The sequence below is a fragment of the Piliocolobus tephrosceles genome, chromosome 21, assembly GCF_002776525.5.
Source record: "Piliocolobus tephrosceles isolate RC106 chromosome 21, ASM277652v3, whole genome shotgun sequence".
In the NCBI taxonomy this organism is placed as follows: domain Eukaryota; kingdom Metazoa; phylum Chordata; class Mammalia; order Primates; family Cercopithecidae; genus Piliocolobus; species Piliocolobus tephrosceles.
In genome coordinates, this window is record NC_045454.1 from 12,053,157 (window position 1) to 12,069,871 (window position 16,715).

The 16,715-nt window shown below is 48.0% G+C and overlaps 1 protein-coding gene across 3 annotated transcripts in view; it reads left to right on the plus strand.

Annotated features, from left to right (window-relative positions):
• The window catches only part of SYMPK (symplekin), a 48,669-nt gene that overhangs the window by 7,278 nt on the left and 24,676 nt on the right, over positions 1–16,715 (plus strand). The window contains exons 1-9 of one of the 3 annotated variants that reach the window (XM_023182365.3): positions 1,423–1,485; positions 1,914–2,037; positions 2,179–2,244; positions 3,931–3,984; positions 4,081–4,154; positions 7,550–7,676; positions 8,417–8,666; positions 12,206–12,376; positions 13,900–14,139. In XM_023182365.3, coding sequence (XP_023038133.1) covers positions 1,933–2,037; positions 2,179–2,244; positions 3,931–3,984; positions 4,081–4,154; positions 7,550–7,676; positions 8,417–8,666; positions 12,206–12,376; positions 13,900–14,139 — 1,087 coding nt within the window. In that variant the 5' untranslated portion in view covers positions 1,423–1,485; positions 1,914–1,932. Of the gene's footprint in view, positions 1–1,422; positions 1,486–1,913; positions 2,038–2,178; positions 2,245–2,999; positions 3,239–3,930; positions 3,985–4,080; positions 4,155–7,549; positions 7,677–8,416; positions 8,667–12,205; positions 12,377–13,899; positions 14,140–16,715 lie in introns of those variants that run through there. The other 2 variants (XM_023182364.2, XM_023182366.2) reach the window with 2 other exon arrangements.

The window sequence follows — 16,715 nt, forward strand, 5'->3', positions numbered from 1 at the left end:
CTCAGCGTCTCCAATTTTTTTTTTTTTTTTTTGAGACGGAGTCTCGCTCTGTCGCCCAGGCTGGAGTGCAGTGGCCGGATCTCAGCTCACTGCAAGCTCCGCCTCCCGGGTTTACGCCATTCTCCTGCCTCAGCCTCCCGAGTAGCTGGGACTACAGGCGCCCGCCACCTCGCCCAGCTAGTTTTTTGTATTTTTTAGTAGAGACGGGGTTTCACCGTGTTAGCCAGGATGGTCTCGATCTCCTGACCTTGTGATGCGCCCGTCTCGGCCTCCCAAAGTGCTGGGATTACAGGCTTGAGCCACCGCGCCCGGCCACCAATTTTTTTTTACCCTGTTTCCTCTGCTGGTTTTTGGTTTATCCTTTCAGATTTTTTTTCTTTTTTAACATATATATATATTTGGCTTTTTTTGGTTTTTTTTTGAGGCAAGGTCTCACTCTATGCAGTGACCCGATTTTGGCTCACTACAGCCTCTGCCTTCACCTCCCTGAGTAGCTGGGACTACCAGGCGCGCCACCATGCCCAGCTAATTTTTTGTATTTTCTGGAGAGATGGGGTTACACCATGTTGCCCAGGCTGCTCTGCAACTCCTAGGCTCAAGCGATCTGCCTGCCTCAGCCTCCCAAAGTGCTGGAATTACGGGCATGAGCCACTGCACCTGGCCACATTTTTCTTTTTTTTTTTGTAAAACAGAAACATATAGTCAACGCTGTTTTCAGCTTTGCTTGTTTTCATTTAATATATGCAGTCTCTGTCAGTGTCTAGAGACTGTTCTCATTTTTTTTTGTTTTTTCCTTCCTTTCCTGTTACAGTTTCATAGTCTGTTTTTTTCCTTGTAATATAAATTTATATTTATATATTTTCTTTTTCACTTTTTTTCACAGGTGTTGGAGTCCCGTGGTCTTTTATTATGTATGTGTATAATCGTGTTTTTCAGCCAGTCTCCCTGTTTGAGGACACTTGGATTGCTTCTCGTCTTTTGCTATTGTGAATAGCTGTGTAATTGATATATCCTGCTGTGTTAATCATTCCATAATTTTGCCAGTGTGACTGTGTTAGATGTCTAAAAGCCCCCTTCCTCCCTTTTAAAAACAGCTTCATAGCGTTCCAAAGAGTGGCTGAAACATAATTTATTGAAGCAGGCCTTTGTGATGTATTGAGTGCCTACTATGTGCCAGACTCTGTGTCTGGTATTCCTCAGAGCTGTGTTTTTGAAAGTTTGCTCTGGGCCAGGCACTGTGGTTCACGCCTGTAATCCCAGCACTTTGGGAGGCTGAGGCAGGTGGATCACCTGAGGTCAGGAGTTTGAGACCAGCCTGGCCAACATGGTGAAACCCCGTCTCTACTGAAAATACAGAAATTAGCTGGGCGTGGTGGCATGTGCCCGTAATCCCAGTTACTTGGGAGGCTGAGGCAGGAGAATCACTTGAACCTGAGAGGCAGAAGTTGCAGTGAGCTGAGATCGCACCACCGCACTCCAGCCTAGGTAACAGAGCGCGACTTCATCTCAAAAAACAAAACAAAAGAAAAGAAAGTTCGCTCTGGTGCCCAGTCCAGAGCAGATCCCAGGTGGAGAGAGGGGAAGCACGGGGACCTGTAAGGTGGCTGTTGCACATTCACGTGGGCCATCGTTTAGTAGGTGTTTGTGGTTGGCCCACTCTGTGTAAAGCACTAGAGGTGAGGCTTAGACTTCTGGCTCTGCCTTGGGAGATGTCAGTCTCCCCCAAGTTACAGCCCCCATGCACACATCCATAAGCCAGAGACAGAGCCTGGAAGGGAGAGGGACTTCTGAAGGCGTGACTGGGGAGGAACAGGCTGGGAAGGAGGGTTGAGCCCTTTGTAGATGTTCGGGTGACAATCTAGCCCAGCCCATCTGCTGGTCCCCTGAGCTTGATCCATCCTCTTCTTTCCCAGGGACAAGCTGACGGCAGCCATGGCGAGTGGCAGTGGGGACAGCGTCACCCGCCGGAGTGTGGCATCACAGTTTTTCACTCAAGAGGAGGGGCCGGGAATTGATGGCATGACCACCTCAGAGAGGGTGAGTGTGGCGGGCAGGGCTTGGAATGAGGAAGCACAGCCCCTGGCTTTGGACAATCCACATTTAGGTGGCAGAGCCCTGGGAGTGCCGAGGGGGCTGGACTGGGCTGGCACTATCCCCTGCCCCTTCCCTGCCTTCCAGGTGGTGGATCTTCTGAACCAGGCGGCGCTGATCACCAATGACTCAAAGATCACAGTGCTCAAACAGGTGAGGGCCCCGGGGGCATCCTGGGCTGAGCAGGTGAAAGGAGCCTGGGAACCTGAGAAAGAAGACACTAGCGGTAACACCAGTGTCTAAATTTACACACGCAGTGTGTGCCGGCCACAGTGCTCAGTGCAGGCCTCTGCTCTTCTAGTTCTCATGAAAGCTCTGTAAGGCAGGGTAATTTCATCCCTGTTTTATACAGAAAGAAGCAGACCCCGGGGCTTAAATCATTAGCCCAAGGTCACTCTGCCGGGAACTGGCTGAACTAGTACTTGAATCCTGGATTCCAGCTCCAAATCCTACAGTCTTCATCATTGCATTTCTTCTCTGCCAGTGTCCAGTCAGAGAAGGTGACTGGAGGGGCGCAGACATGCCTGTCACCAGACATTGATGACCCAGTATGGGCAGGGCTGGGATGGAGAAGGAATCCCAGGTGGGCTCTGGAGCCCAGAGGGAGATCCTGACCCAGCCCAGGGATGAGGAGTCAGGGAGAACTTTTGAACCAAATCCTAGAGGATAAAAGGAGAGAAGTATACTAAATTAGAGAGACAGCATCTCTTTTATTTATTTATTTGTTTATTTATTTATTTATTTTGAGACAGAGTCTTGCTGTGTTGCCCAGGCTGGAGTGCCGTGGCATGATCCCTGCTCACTGCAGCTCCTGCCTCCCCGGTTGAAGCGATTCTCCTGACTCAACCTCCTGAGTAGCTGGGATTATAGGCACCTGCCACGATGCCTGGCTGATTTTTGCGGTTTTAGTAGAGACGTGTTTCACCATGTTGACCAGGCTGGTCTCAAACTCCTGAGCTCAAGTGGTCCACCCACCTTGGGCCCCCAAAGTGCTTGGGATTACAGGCACGAGCCACCGTGCCCAGCTGAGAGAGGGAGAGCATGTCAAGCTGAGGACACAGAAGTGTGTGCAAAGGCAGAAGACAACATGGGGCACTTTAGGCTGGGCATGGTTCAGAGCAGGAGTTGGAGTTCAGAGACCAGCGAGGTTAGCATGCCTGTGTGATAACCCGTTCGGCTCCTTGATCAGCCTGTAGCCTTGTGGAGTAGCCCCACCTCCGAGGTGGAGTGGATGCACCTGGTGCCACCCTGTGGGTGGTCACGAGGCAGTTTAGCAATAGTAGCTTGAGTTGTAGCAGCCAGGTCCTGTGCCAGCTCTTTGCTTATTGGAGGATGTCCATGAGAAGGGCTGATTCCAAAGAATCTGGCCAGCACAAGGGCTTCAGGAGTTGGGTTCTCACTGTGAAGATGTTTGCTGAATCATGGCAATGTGAACTGGGGAGCAGAAGCAGGAGAGTGGGGAGAACTGATGGACAGGTGGAAGGAGGCTAAACCTTAGGAAGGCCTGAGCCCTGGGGCATTTCCCTCTTTTATTCAGCCCCCTCCTGTGTCATGTCCTCACTGTCTACCAGGACCTGTGCCTTGTAGGATCTCATTCTGGCCTCCTAATATCCCTTTTGAGTTATGTTTAAGAGTCTCATTTTATAGATGAGCAAACTGAGTGTCAGAGACCATGCCCAGGGCATAGCATTCTTGGTAGGGAGCAGCAGAGCCAGGCATTGAGATGAGTGTATCTGCTGCCTAGCTCTCTGCTGTCTTCCCCTCTACTCGCCTGTCTGCATTGGTTGGCCCCTGGTTTTATATGGTTATTCTTCCTCCCCACCCCCACTCTCCTTCCAGGTTCAGGAGCTGATCATCAACAAAGACCCCACACTACTGGACAACTTCCTGGACGTGAGTGACTGACAGAAGATAAAGGGGTGTGGTGTAGGGAAAACGGGATGTGGATCCTAGTGTAGCCCTGATCTGCTTTCTCTCTGACATTGGCAGGAGATCATCGCATTCCAAGCAGACAAGTCAATCGAAGTGCGAAAATTTGTCATCGGCTTCATCGAGGAGGCATGGTATGGGGTGAGGCAGGGAGCCTCGGGAGCATTCTCACTGGAGGCAGCCTTCAGCTCCTGGCCTGGCCTGGAGGCCACTACTGAGAGGCCTGCCTTCTGCTTCCCAGACCCTTTCTCTCTCTCTCGCACACTGATTCCCCAGTAAATACTTAGTAAGATTGAAACCCTGGGGTCATCTGTGATTCCTCTGGTTCTTCCACACTTCACATCTACATCATCACTAAGGACTGTGGGCTCCAGTTTGAGAATATCTGCAGCATCTGACCATTTGTCAATCGCTTCCTCTACCACTACACAGGCCCAAGCCACCCTTCACGCCTACCTGACGACTTCAGTGGTCTCACTCTGGCTCCCTTGCTTCTTTTTCTTTTTAGTTAAATTCATATAACAAAACTAGCTTTTTTTTTTAATCTTTTTTTTCTTTTTTTTTTTTTGAGACGGAGTCTCGCTCAACTATTGTCCAGGCTGGAGTGCCGTGACGCGATCTCAGTTCACTGCAACCTCCTACTTCCGAGTTCAAGCGATTCTCCTGCCTCAGCCTCCCAAGTAGCTGGGATTACAGGCATGCACCACCACGCCCAGTTTATTTTTATATTTTTAGTAGAGACGGGGTTTTCCCATGTTGGGCAGGCTGGTCTCAAACTCCTGACCTCAGGTGATCCGCCCGCCTCGGCCTCCCAAAGTGTTGGGACTACAGGCGTGAGCCACTGCGCCCTGCCCTTTTTTTTTTTTTTTTGAGACTGAGTTTTGTTCTGTTGTCCAGGCTGGAGTGCAGTGGCGCGATCTTGGCTCATTACAACCTCCACCTCCCGGGCTCAAGAGATTCTTGTGCCTCAGCCTCCTGAGTAGCTGGGATTACAGGCTTCCGCCACTATGCCTGGCTAACTTTTGTAGTTTTATTAAAGATGGGGTTTTGCCATGTTGGCCAGGCCGTCTCGAACTCGTGACCTCAAGTAATTGGCCCACCTCGGCCTCCCAGAGTGCTGGGATTACAGGCATGAGCCACTGTGCCCAGCAAAAATCAGCTATTTTAAACTGAACAAGTTAGTGGCATTTAGCACATTCACAGTCTAGTTCCAAAGCATTTCATCCTCCAAAGAGGAATCATCGTACTCATTTCCCACTTCTAGTACACAGCAGCCAGAGTGATACTGTTAAATGTAAATCAATCTTGGCACGCCCCTGCTCTCAGACCCCAGCTGGCTCATCAGCTTACTTAGGTGGAAACCCAAACCCTCACCTCAGCTTCATCTCACTCCTGGCCCTGTCTCCCCTGCTCCTCAGAAGTCACTGTTGGATTTCATAGCCTGTCTGCTTGCTGTGCCTGCTAGGGACCCTCATCCCCAGGTTGCCACCTGGCTCACCCCCTCCCTTCCCTCAGGTCTCTTCCTCAGAAAGCTCTTCCTGCCCACTCCCATGCCGCCCCACGTCTCGGGCACCCCGCCTTCAGTGTTCTTTACAGTGTTCCTCACTCATTGAAATGACCTTGATTCTTCCCGCAAAATATCAGCTCTTTGAGGACAGGGCTTGACTTTTTCTGTCTTGCTCACCACTTTGTCCCCACTACCTGCCTGGAGCAATGTTGTCACCTAGTAGGGGCTGACTACGTATTTGTTGCACACGTGAATGAGTTAAACATAACGGTCACCACGTGAACGCGTACTGTGCCCTACGCTATATTAGGTCCTTTCCTGTGTTATCCTCGTAATCTTTATGGCAGCCTCGATGGATACTGTGGTTATCCTCTATTTACAGAAAGGGAAGCAGGTTCAGAATGGCAAAGTGACTTGTTCAAGCTGGTCACTTACTCATTTATTCATTCATTAAACATTTACTGGATGCTTTGTGACTGGGAGGAAGTAGAATAGCTGCTGTGTATTAAATATTTTTGTTTGTAAGGCACTGTACTAAATGCTTGAGCAGCTTCGTTATTCATAGTACTGCGGATCAGTTGTTTGACCCTTTAACTGAAGAGAAGACAGGCTCAGAGAGGTGAAGTGAATTTTCTTAAGGTCATACAGCCAGAATGCGGCAAGGCTGGCATTTTATTTATTTATTATTTTTTTGAGATGGAATCTCACTCTGTCACCCAGACTGGAGTGCAGCAGCGCAATCTCGGCTCACTACAACCTCTGCCTCCTGAGTCAAGTGACTGTCCTGCCTCAGCCCCCCGAGTAGCTGGGATTACAGGTGCCTGCCACCACACCCAGCTAATTTTGTTTGTTGTTGTTGTTTTTTTGTTTTGAGTTGGAATTTTGCTCTTGTTGCCCAGGCTGGAGTGCAATGGCACGGTCTCGGCTCGTTGCAACCTCCGCCACCCAGATTCAAGTGACTCTCCTGCCTCAGCCTCGCAAGTAGCTGGAGTTACAGGCGCCCACCACCACACCCAGCTAATTTTGTATTTTTAGTAGAGATGGGATTTCACCATGTTGGTCAGGCTGGTCTCAAACTCCTGACGTTAGGTGACCCACCTGCCTCAGCCTCCCAAAGTGCTGGGATTACAGGCATGAGCCACCGCGCCTGGCCGAGGCTGGGATTTTAACTCATGTCTGCAATGCCAGAGCCCAAATATCCTATCTCCCCATTTACTGGGAGAATTCATGGTAAATTATCTGAATTTGTAAAAAGGCCGTTCAGCAAATACATACCATGTGACTGCTGTTGTACCAGGCATCCGTGGTAGCTGTAGTATAGCGGTGAGCAAAAACGTGTTATTCCTGACTTCGTGTAGCTGACAGCTAAATTTCATACTTTTTGACTGATTTAATTAATATTTCAGATTGCAATGTATGTTGTGAAAATTCTGTGCTGAGCTCCTGTTTATTCCTTGAACAAACATTTATTGGAGGCCCTTCATTTTTTTCTTCAACGAAAGTGACCCTGCTGGGGTTATTGCTAAGCTAGGAAAGGGTCCCCACTTTTTGAGCCCTCAAACTGAGGCAAGCAAAACTATGATTACAGAAAACAAAGTGCTTTAAAGTAGCCGTGACTGGTGTTTACTGAACGCTTTCTGCATGTCAGGCACTCTTCTAAGCACTTCACATGTATTGTTGCAATTTTCCTAAAAAAAATTGCATAAACAATTGAGATAGATACTATTATTCTAAATTAGGTGAAGTCACTTGTACAGTTCACACAGTTGTCTGCCCCTACTGTCCCTTCTGTGAACAGCAGGCCCCTGAGAGAGCAAAGGAGTTGGGGTTGCAGGACCAGTCTAGATAGAGGTTCAGGGACGGCTCAGTCTGGAGGCGCCAGGCACCGTTCCCAGTTTCTGGATGTGCCATTCCTGTCCCCTGAGATAGGCCCCTGATTTCCCTTCCCTCCTGAACCTCAGGCTCCTCCCGCCTACTCTAAGACCACACCTTGACCTCACCCCTTTTTTCTCCATCCCCCAGCAAGCGAGACATTGAGTTGCTGCTGAAACTCATTGCAAACCTCAACATGCTCTTGAGGGACGAGAATGTGAACGTGGTGAAGAAGGCCATCCTCACCATGACCCAACTTTACAAGGTGGCCCTGCAGGTGAGAGTGCCTTCCCCACGCAGGACCATCCTGCCTGATAGGTCTTGTTGACAGGCTAATATGCTGGGGTTCAAAACCAGCATCCGAGCGTACTCTTTATGGGCAAGATGTGCCATTGGTCTGTGGGAACAGATAACAGAGAGAGCTAATGTTGTCTCCTGGGTCAGGAAGTTGCACTTAACCATCATTCCTTCCATTGACCATCCATTTATTCACTCAGTAGACATTCCCTGAGACCTGTCCTCTGTGATGCTAGGCTAGGTGATGCTGGGGATACAGCAGTGACCAAGACAGCTTACTGCTTTCACAGTGCTCATAACCCAAGGAGGGAGGTAGACCTTGATTAATGAATCACATAAATATTGATGATGGAGTCTGATAGGAACAGAATACTCTATGGTGTGATGTACATTAGCATTAACAAAATGAATGAATCCATTTAATCACCACCACCTTGTGAAGTCAGCATTGTTACTCCTTTACCTTAAAACGTGCGTCTTCATCGCACTGAGTAGTCACTGTCTGCATCCCCATGAGGGCAGGGCAAGGCCTGGCAACTACTCAGTCCTGTCTCCAGCATCACCCAGCACTGGGCTAGGGCAGAGTTGGAACTCAGTAACTGTTAACCAAATGAATGTATTCATCATTCATGGTTCTCTAGGTATCGGTGGAGGGTGTTGATGATTGATGCATTGCCTTCACCTTTTTGTCCCTTCCATTCCTTCCTGGCCTACTGGCAGTGGATGGTGAAGTCACGGGTCATTAGCGAGCTGCAAGAGGCCTGCTGGGACATGGTATCTGCCATGGCGGGGGACATCATCTTACTGTTGGACTCTGACAATGACGGCATCCGCACCCATGCTATCAAGTTTGTGGAGGGCCTCATTGTCACCCTGTCACCCCGCATGGCTGACTCCGAGATACCCCGACGCCAGGAGCATGATATCAGCCTGGACCGCATTCCTCGTGACCACCCCTACATCCAGTACAGTGAGTGCTTCCTTCAGCTGCTGCCCCTGACAACCCTGCACCAGTTTCCTCTCCTTCACGCCCCTCCCTCTCTCCCCCTTGTCTTTCTTGGTTTTAAATTTCTGAAACAGTGTGCGCAGTCGCTAAGAGCCCTGATGGAGGTTCACATCCCAACTGCACTGCTTACTCATCATGAACTTGGGCAAGTTGCTTGTCTCTGTGCTTCATTTTCCTTTTTGTAAATTGGAGACGATAGCATAGCCCCACTCTCACAGGTTTGTAGTGAGTTCCATGAGTGTGAGCCAATCAATGCGCTAGTTTTATGGTTTTCTTTTTTCTTTTTTTTTTTTTTTTGAGACGAAGTCTTCCTTTGTTGTCCAGGCTGAAGTGCAGTGGCGCAATCTCAGCTCACTGTGACCTCTGCCTCCTGGGTTCCAGCGATTCTTCTGCCTCAGCCTCCCAAGTAGCTGGGACTACAGGAGCCCGCCACCACACCCAGCCAGTTTTTTAAAAAATTATTTTTAGTAGAGGCGGGGTTTCACCATATTGGCCAGGCTGGTCTCAAACTCCTGACCTTGTGATCCGCCTGCCTCGGCCTCCCAAAGTGCTGGGATTACAGGCATGAGCCACCCCGCCTGGCAGTTTTACGGTTTTCTTACCTGCAAATTATAAAAGTAGGACATAGGCCAGGCGTGGTGGCTCATGCCCCAGCATTTTGAGAGGCTGAGGCGGGCAGATCACTTGAGGTCAGGAGTTCGAGACCACCCCTGCCAACATAGTGAAACCCCTTATCTACTAAAAATACAAAAATTAGCCAGGCATGGTGGCGGGCACCTGTAATCCCAGCTACTTGGTAGGCTAAGGCACGAGAATTGCTTGAACCCAGGAGGCAGAGGTTGCAGTGAGCCGAGATTGTGCCACTGCACTCCAGCCTGGGTGACAGAACGAGACTGTCTCAAAAAAAGCGTAGTATATATATACTTGGTGTCAAACAATATGGGTGAGTATAAAGGAATAAAGTCCCCTCCTTCAGTTCTGCTTTCCAGAGATAAACGCTGGTAAGAGTGTTATGTTTCCTTCCAGATCTTTCCTGTGCAGGTGTAGGTATTTGTATGTGTATATACATAGTGTCTGCGTTTGTTTGCTTTTCTGTTTGCAAAAACGAGGCCATGCTTTGTGTTTTCATCTGAGAGACATTAAAGTATAGTAGCTTGTGTCTGACACGTAGCCTATTTTCCCTTGTCTCTGAGCCTGATTCCTCATTGGTAAATTGGGGATCATTATTATGGCATCTAATTTAGGATGTAGGTATGAGCATTTGGTGAATTAATATGGCTGGAATAGTAAACATTCCGTAAATATTGGCTATTCTTACGTATCGTCTGACAGCCTTTTTGACTTAATAGTGTCAGTGACATCTTTCCCCATGAGAATCATGTTCAGTTGCTATACCATATTCCATAGTATAGTTGCATTACATTCTCCTAAGCAATGCTCTCTTGATGGTCATTTAGATTTTTAATTCACTATTTTAAATAACGTGGCATTCAAATCAAAACTACGATGAAATATCGTCTCACCCCAGTTAAAGTAACTTTTATCAAAAAGACGGACAATAACAAATGCTGGCGAGGATGTGGAGAAAGGAAACAATTGTACGCTGTTGGTGGGAATGTCACTTACTACAGCCTAAGAATTGTTTGGAGTTTGGAGGTTCCTCAGAAAATTTAAAATTGAGCTACCATATGATCTAGCAATCCCACTGCTAGATATGTACCCGAAATAAAGGAAATCAGTGTATCAAAAAGATACCTGCACTCCCATATTTATTGCAGCGCTAGTCACAATAGCCAAGACTTCGGAGCAAACTAAATGTTCATCAGCAGATGAATAAAGAAAATGTGGTACTCATACACAACTGAGTACTATTCAGCCATAAAAAAGAGGAGATCCTGTCATGTGTAACAACATGGATGGAAGTAGAAGTCATGAAGTGAAATGAGCCAGGTGCCGAAAGGCAGCTTTGCATGTTCTCCCTTGTTTCTGAGAGCCGGAAATGAAAACAGCTGAACTCATGGAGACAGACAGTAGAATGATGGTTACCAGAGACTGAAAAGCGTCATGGGCGGCTGGGGAAGAAGTGGGAATGGTTAATGGGTACAAAATAATAGTTAGAACAAATAAGATCTAGTATTTGATAGCCAGGCATGGTGGCATGTGCCTGTAGTCTCAGCAACTCAGGAGGCTGAGTTGAGAGGATCGCCTGAGTCTGGGTGGCAGAGGTTGCAGTGAGCCGGGATCACACCACTGCTTTCCACCCTGGGCAACAGAGTGAGGCCCCATCTCGGGGAAAAAAAAAAAAAGATCTAGTATTTGATAGCACAATGGGGTAACTATGCTAAAAAATAATCGTACATTTTAAAATAGTTGAAATAGTATAATTGGATTGTGTCTAACAAAACGGATAAATGCTTGTGATGGATACCCCATTTACCCTGATGTGATAATTATGCATTGCATGCCTGTATCAAAATCTCATGTACCCCATAATTATTTACACCTACTATATACCCATTAAAATTATGGCCGGGCACTGTGGCTCGCGCCTATAATCCCAGCACTTTGGGAGGCCGAGGCGGGCGGATCACGAGGTCAGGAGATGGAGACCATCCTGGCTAACACGGTGAAACCCTGTCTCTACTAAAAATACAAAAACTTAGCCGGGCATGGTGGCAGGCGCCTGTGGTCCCAGCTACTTGGGAGGCTGAGGCAGGAGAATGGTGTGAACCCAGGAGGCGGAGCTTGCAGTGAGCCAAGATCGTGCCACTGCACTCCAGCCTGGGCGACAGAGCGAGATTCTGTCTCAAAAAAAAAAAAAGATGTATATGGCATTCATTATGTTTCTGTATAGGAAAAGTCTGGAAAGATATCCACGAAAGTTGTAAGTATTAATTTTTGGGGACTGTATTGAGGGGAGTGGTGCCACAAGGGACTTTGAGTTGTGTGTATATACACATATTCTAATCTTTCACTATTGCAAACCCATGCTTTGAACATCTTTATAACTAAATTTTTTTTTTTTTTTTAATATGGAGTCTCACTCTGTCGCCCAGGCTGGAGTGCAGTCATGTGATCTTGGCTCACTGAAACCTCCATCTCCTGGGTTCAAGCGATTCTCCTGCCTCAGCCTCCGAAGTAGCTGGGATTACAGGCACAGGCCTCCATGCCTGGGCTAATGTTTTGTATTTTTAGTAGAGACGGGGTTTTACCATGTTGGCCAGGCTGGTCTTGAACTCCTGACGTCAAGTGATCCACCTGCCTTGGCCTCCCAAAGTGCTGGGATTACATGCATAAGCCACCATGCCCAGCCCCTTGTAACTAAATTTTTATACTCATTAATAGTCTCATAGAACTAATCGACTACCACATTTTCTGTTTTTCCCATCGTTCATAGACATCCAGGTACCAGGATCTGTCCTTCCTTTTAGTCCCAAAAGCTGCTGTCTCCAGAGGCCTGGGAAGAAGTATCCCACTGACTGGTTCTCCTCTCTGTCTCTTAGACGTACTATGGGAAGAGGGCAAGGCAGCCTTGGAGCAGCTGCTTAAGTTCATGGTGCACCCTGCCATCTCTTCCATCAATCTGACCACAGCGCTGGGCTCCCTCGCCAATATCGCCCGCCAGAGACCCATGTTCATGTCTGAGGTGATCCAGGCCTATGAAACTCTGCATGGTAGGTCAACGCCCTCCCCCTGCCTTCTCTTCACTGGCCAGTCCACTCTTTCTGTGTGTTTTTTTTTTTTTTTTAGACAGAGTCTCGCTCTCGCTCTGTCACCAGGCTAGGGTGCAGTGGAGCAATCTTGGCTCACTGCAACCTCCGCCTCCTGGGTTCCAGCGATTCTCCTGCCTCAGCCTCCCGAGTAGCTGGGATTATAGGACGCACCACCATACCCAGCTGATTTTTTTTACTTTTAGTAGAGACGGGGTTTCACCATGTTGGCCAGAGTGGTCTCAATCTCTTGACCTCGTGATTCGCCTGCCTCGACCTCCCAAAGTGCTGGAATTACAGGCGTGAGCCACTGCACCTGACCTCAGCCTGCTCATTCTTGAAGAAATGTAGCTTGGTGGTGGACCCTGAGCGCTAGTCATCCATCTGGCAGGCCTGAGATTCTCCAGATTAGACAGGAATCTTTTGGCATGCAACAAAAACTGGTTTTAATACTGAGGCATGTGAGGGTGAAATGACATGATGTCTGTGAAATATTTTCAAATATTCCAGTCCTCCTCTGCCACTAAAAGGGAGGATAGATGTTCCAAGATTACCGAAATGTTGATGGGTACACAGAGACTCATATTATTTTCTCTGTTTTGTGCACAAATGAAAACCGAGAAGTCTGGGGTTGGGACACGAATGTGTACAGGTCGTGGTTCTACGTCTCTCCATCTCTCGGCTCTTTGTTTCTCCATTTTAGTTTCACTCTCTGGTCGTTTCCTTAGGGTAGCAAAGATGGCCCCCCATAGTTCATGGCTCCCGTTCCGTTCACTTAGCAACACCATGGGAAAGAGAGTGTCTCCTTCCCAACCATTCCAGCAGAAGTCCAAGGGCTGATGGTCATTGTTTCTGATTGGCTGAGCAGAGATTATGAACCAATCTCTGAGCCAATAACAGTGGCCGAGGGAATGTAGTGTTCTCACTGGCCCCAGGTCTCATGCCCACTCGGAAGGAGACTGGAGAAGGGGGGTTTCCCTCAATGGAGAATGAGAGTGTTGTTGGCTGAGGAAGGGGCAGTGGATGCTAGGCAGGCAGAATTACAGGCATCCTTTTTCCCTGTGGAACAGGGGAGCCTCACTTATCAGGGTGACTATTAGAAAGTCATCCTAGTAGCAGGGATACCAGCAGTGAGCTGTTGCAGCAGTTCGGTTGGGAGTTTCTGGAGGTGAAAGTGGTGATTATAACCCTCCCCAAGTGAAGCATACGTGAATTTCCAGACCAGAGATGGAGGAAGACGAAACTGTATGTGTTTACTAAAAGAGAGGGTGAGTTTTTCTCTTTAAGATTGATACTGATAGAGACCCCCAGGGTTTTAAGCATCAGCTTGTAAGGCAGAAAGCCACACATTATTAGATCTGAGGGTGAAGGAGCTTTTCTAGTAGATGCCTGCAAGACCACTGCCCAAGTTTGGGGTTGAGAATTAGGACTGGCAGCATGCCGTGAGATCTGTCCACAAGACACAGCTCCTGCCGCTTTCTTCACAGCCAACCTGCCCCCGACGCTGGCGAAATCGCAGGTGAGCAGCGTGCGGAAGAATCTGAAGCTGCACCTGTTGAGTGTGCTGAAGCACCCAGCCTCCTTGGAGTTCCAGGCCCAGATCACCACCCTGCTGGTGGACCTGGGCACACCTCAGGCTGAGATCGCCCGCAACATGCCGAGCAGCAAGGACACCCGCAAGCGGCCCCGCGATGACTCGGACTCCACACTCAAGAAGATGAAGCTGGGTGAGGGGCTGGTGGGGCGGGGCAGGCAGACCATGCTGAAATGTTTCATTATTTACCTTAAACTATGCTGAATTTATATTTACTAAGATTATATTATAGATTATACTATGTGGGCCAGGCACAGTGGCTCACACCTGTAATCCCAGCACTTTGGGAAGCCGAGGCAGGCAGATCACTTGAGGCCAGAGTTCAAGACCGACCTAGGCAACATGGCAAAACCCCGTCTCTGATTTTTAAAAATTATGAAATAATTATAAAAATAATTACATTATTTAGTATGATATATAAATTACAATATAATTATTAAATATACATTTAATAAATTATGCATTATTTAAATTTTACAGAAAGAAATAAAATGAAAATAGTCTCCCTCTTATCCTTCTCCCAAGAAGTAACCACTCCCCAGGTGTGAACACTTCCTTATGTTTTCTTCCAGAGGTGCTTTATGTAGAGTGTGGAGCTCTTTTTTCATTCCTTTGTTTTAGTTATCAGAGAATTTTCTTTCTGAAGTAATTTTCTAGTGGTTGTATTGTTTATTAATAGTGTCAACTATGGGCTTTCTTGACTTCAAGATTTTTTTTTTTTTTTTTTTGAGACGGAGTCTTGCTCTGTCGCCCAGGCTGGAGTGCAGTGGCCGGATCTCAGCTCACTGCAAGCTCCGCCTCCCAGGTTTATGCCATTCTCCTGCCTCAGCCACCCGAGTAGCTGGGACTACAGGCGCCCGCCACCTCGCCCGGCTAGATTTTTGTATTTTTTTAGTAGAGACGGGGTTTCACCGTGTTCGCCAGGATGGTCTCGATCTCCTGACCTCGTGATCCACCCGTCTCGGCCTCCCAAAGTGCTGGGATTACAGGCTTGAGCCACCGCCCCCAGCCCAAGATTTTTTTTTTTAATCACACTTTTTATCTAGAGCATTTACAAAAGATTTATTTTTTCATTTTAAAAAATAAGGAATTGGCCGGGTGCGGTGGCTCAAACCTGTAATCCCGGCACTTTGGGAGGCTGAGGCGGGTGGATCATGAGTCAGGAGGTCTAGACCATCCTGGCTAACACAGTGAAACCCCGTCTCTACTAAAAATGCAAAAAATTAGCCGGGCGTGGTGGTGGATACCTGTAGTCCCAGCTGCTTGGGAGGCTGAGGCAGGAGAACGGCATGAACCCAGGAGGTGGAGCTTGCAGTGAGCCGAGATTGTACCACTGCACTCCAGGCTGGGCAACAGAGCGAGACTCCCTCTCAAAAAAAAAATAATAAATAAATAAATACATAAATAAATAAGGAATTAGGCTGGGCACAGTGGCTCATGCCTGTAATCCGAGCACTTTGGGAGGCCAAGGCATATGAGTCACCTGAAGTTAAGAGTTCGACACCAGCCTGGCCAACATGGAAAACCCTGTCTCTACTAATAATACAAAAATTAGCTGGGTGTGGTGGTGGCAGGTGGCTGTAATCCCAGCTACTCCAGAGGCTGAGGCAGCAGAATCACTTGAACCCGGGAGGCAGAAGTTGCAGTAAGCTGAGATCGTGCCATTGCACTCCAGCCTGGGTGACAAGAGTGAAGCTCCATCTCAAAAAAAAAGGCGGGGGGGGGGAATTGCCAGGCACAGTGGCTCACGCCTGTAATCCCAGCACTTCAGGAGGCTGAGTCCGGCGGATCACCTGAGGTCAGGAGTTCGAAATAGGCCTGGCTAACGTGGTGAAACCCTGTCTCTACTAAAAATACAAAAATTAGCCGGGCATGGTGGTGCGTGCCTGTAGTCGCTGCTACTCGGGAGGCTGAGGCAGGAGAATTGCTTGAACCGGGAAGCAGAGGTTTTGATGAGCCAGGACTGCACCATTGCACTCCCTTCTGGGTGACAGAGCAAGACTCTGTCTCCAAAAAAAAAAAAAAAATTTATTTAAAGAGTGAAGTAGAGATCTTACTATATTTTTTCAGAAGTAAGTATACTAAGCAGCAGTGTATTTGGTACCTTGAGTTGTTTTCATTTACTTTAATCTCGGAGTTCTTTCTACATCTACACATAGAAATATACTTCATCCTTTTTTTTTGGAGACAGTCTTGTTGTGTTGCCCAGGCTGGAGTGTAGTGGCGCAATCTGGGCTCACCGCAGCCTCCGCCTCCCAGGTTCAAGCGTTTCTCATGCCTCAGCTTCCTGAGTAATTGGGACTACAGGCGTGTGCCACCACGCCCGGCTAATTTTTGTATTTGTTTCTTTTTTATTTTTTTTTTTTTTTTGGAGATGGAGTTTTACTCTTGTTACCCAGGCTGGAGTACAACAGTGCGATATTGGCTCACTGCAACCTCTGCCTCCCAGGTTTAGGCAATTCTCCTGCCTCAGCCTCCCAAGTAGATGGGATTACAGGCATGCACCACCATACCCAGCTAATTTTGTATTTTTAGTAGAGCCAGGGTTTCATTGTGTTGGCCAGGCTGGTCTTGAACTCCTGACCTCAAGTGATCTGCCTGCTTTGGCTTCCCGAAGTGCTGAGATTACAGGTGTGAGCCACTACCCCCAACCAGGGTTTGTGTATTTAAAGTTATATTTTACCCACCAACTTTATCTTTGTGTCCTTT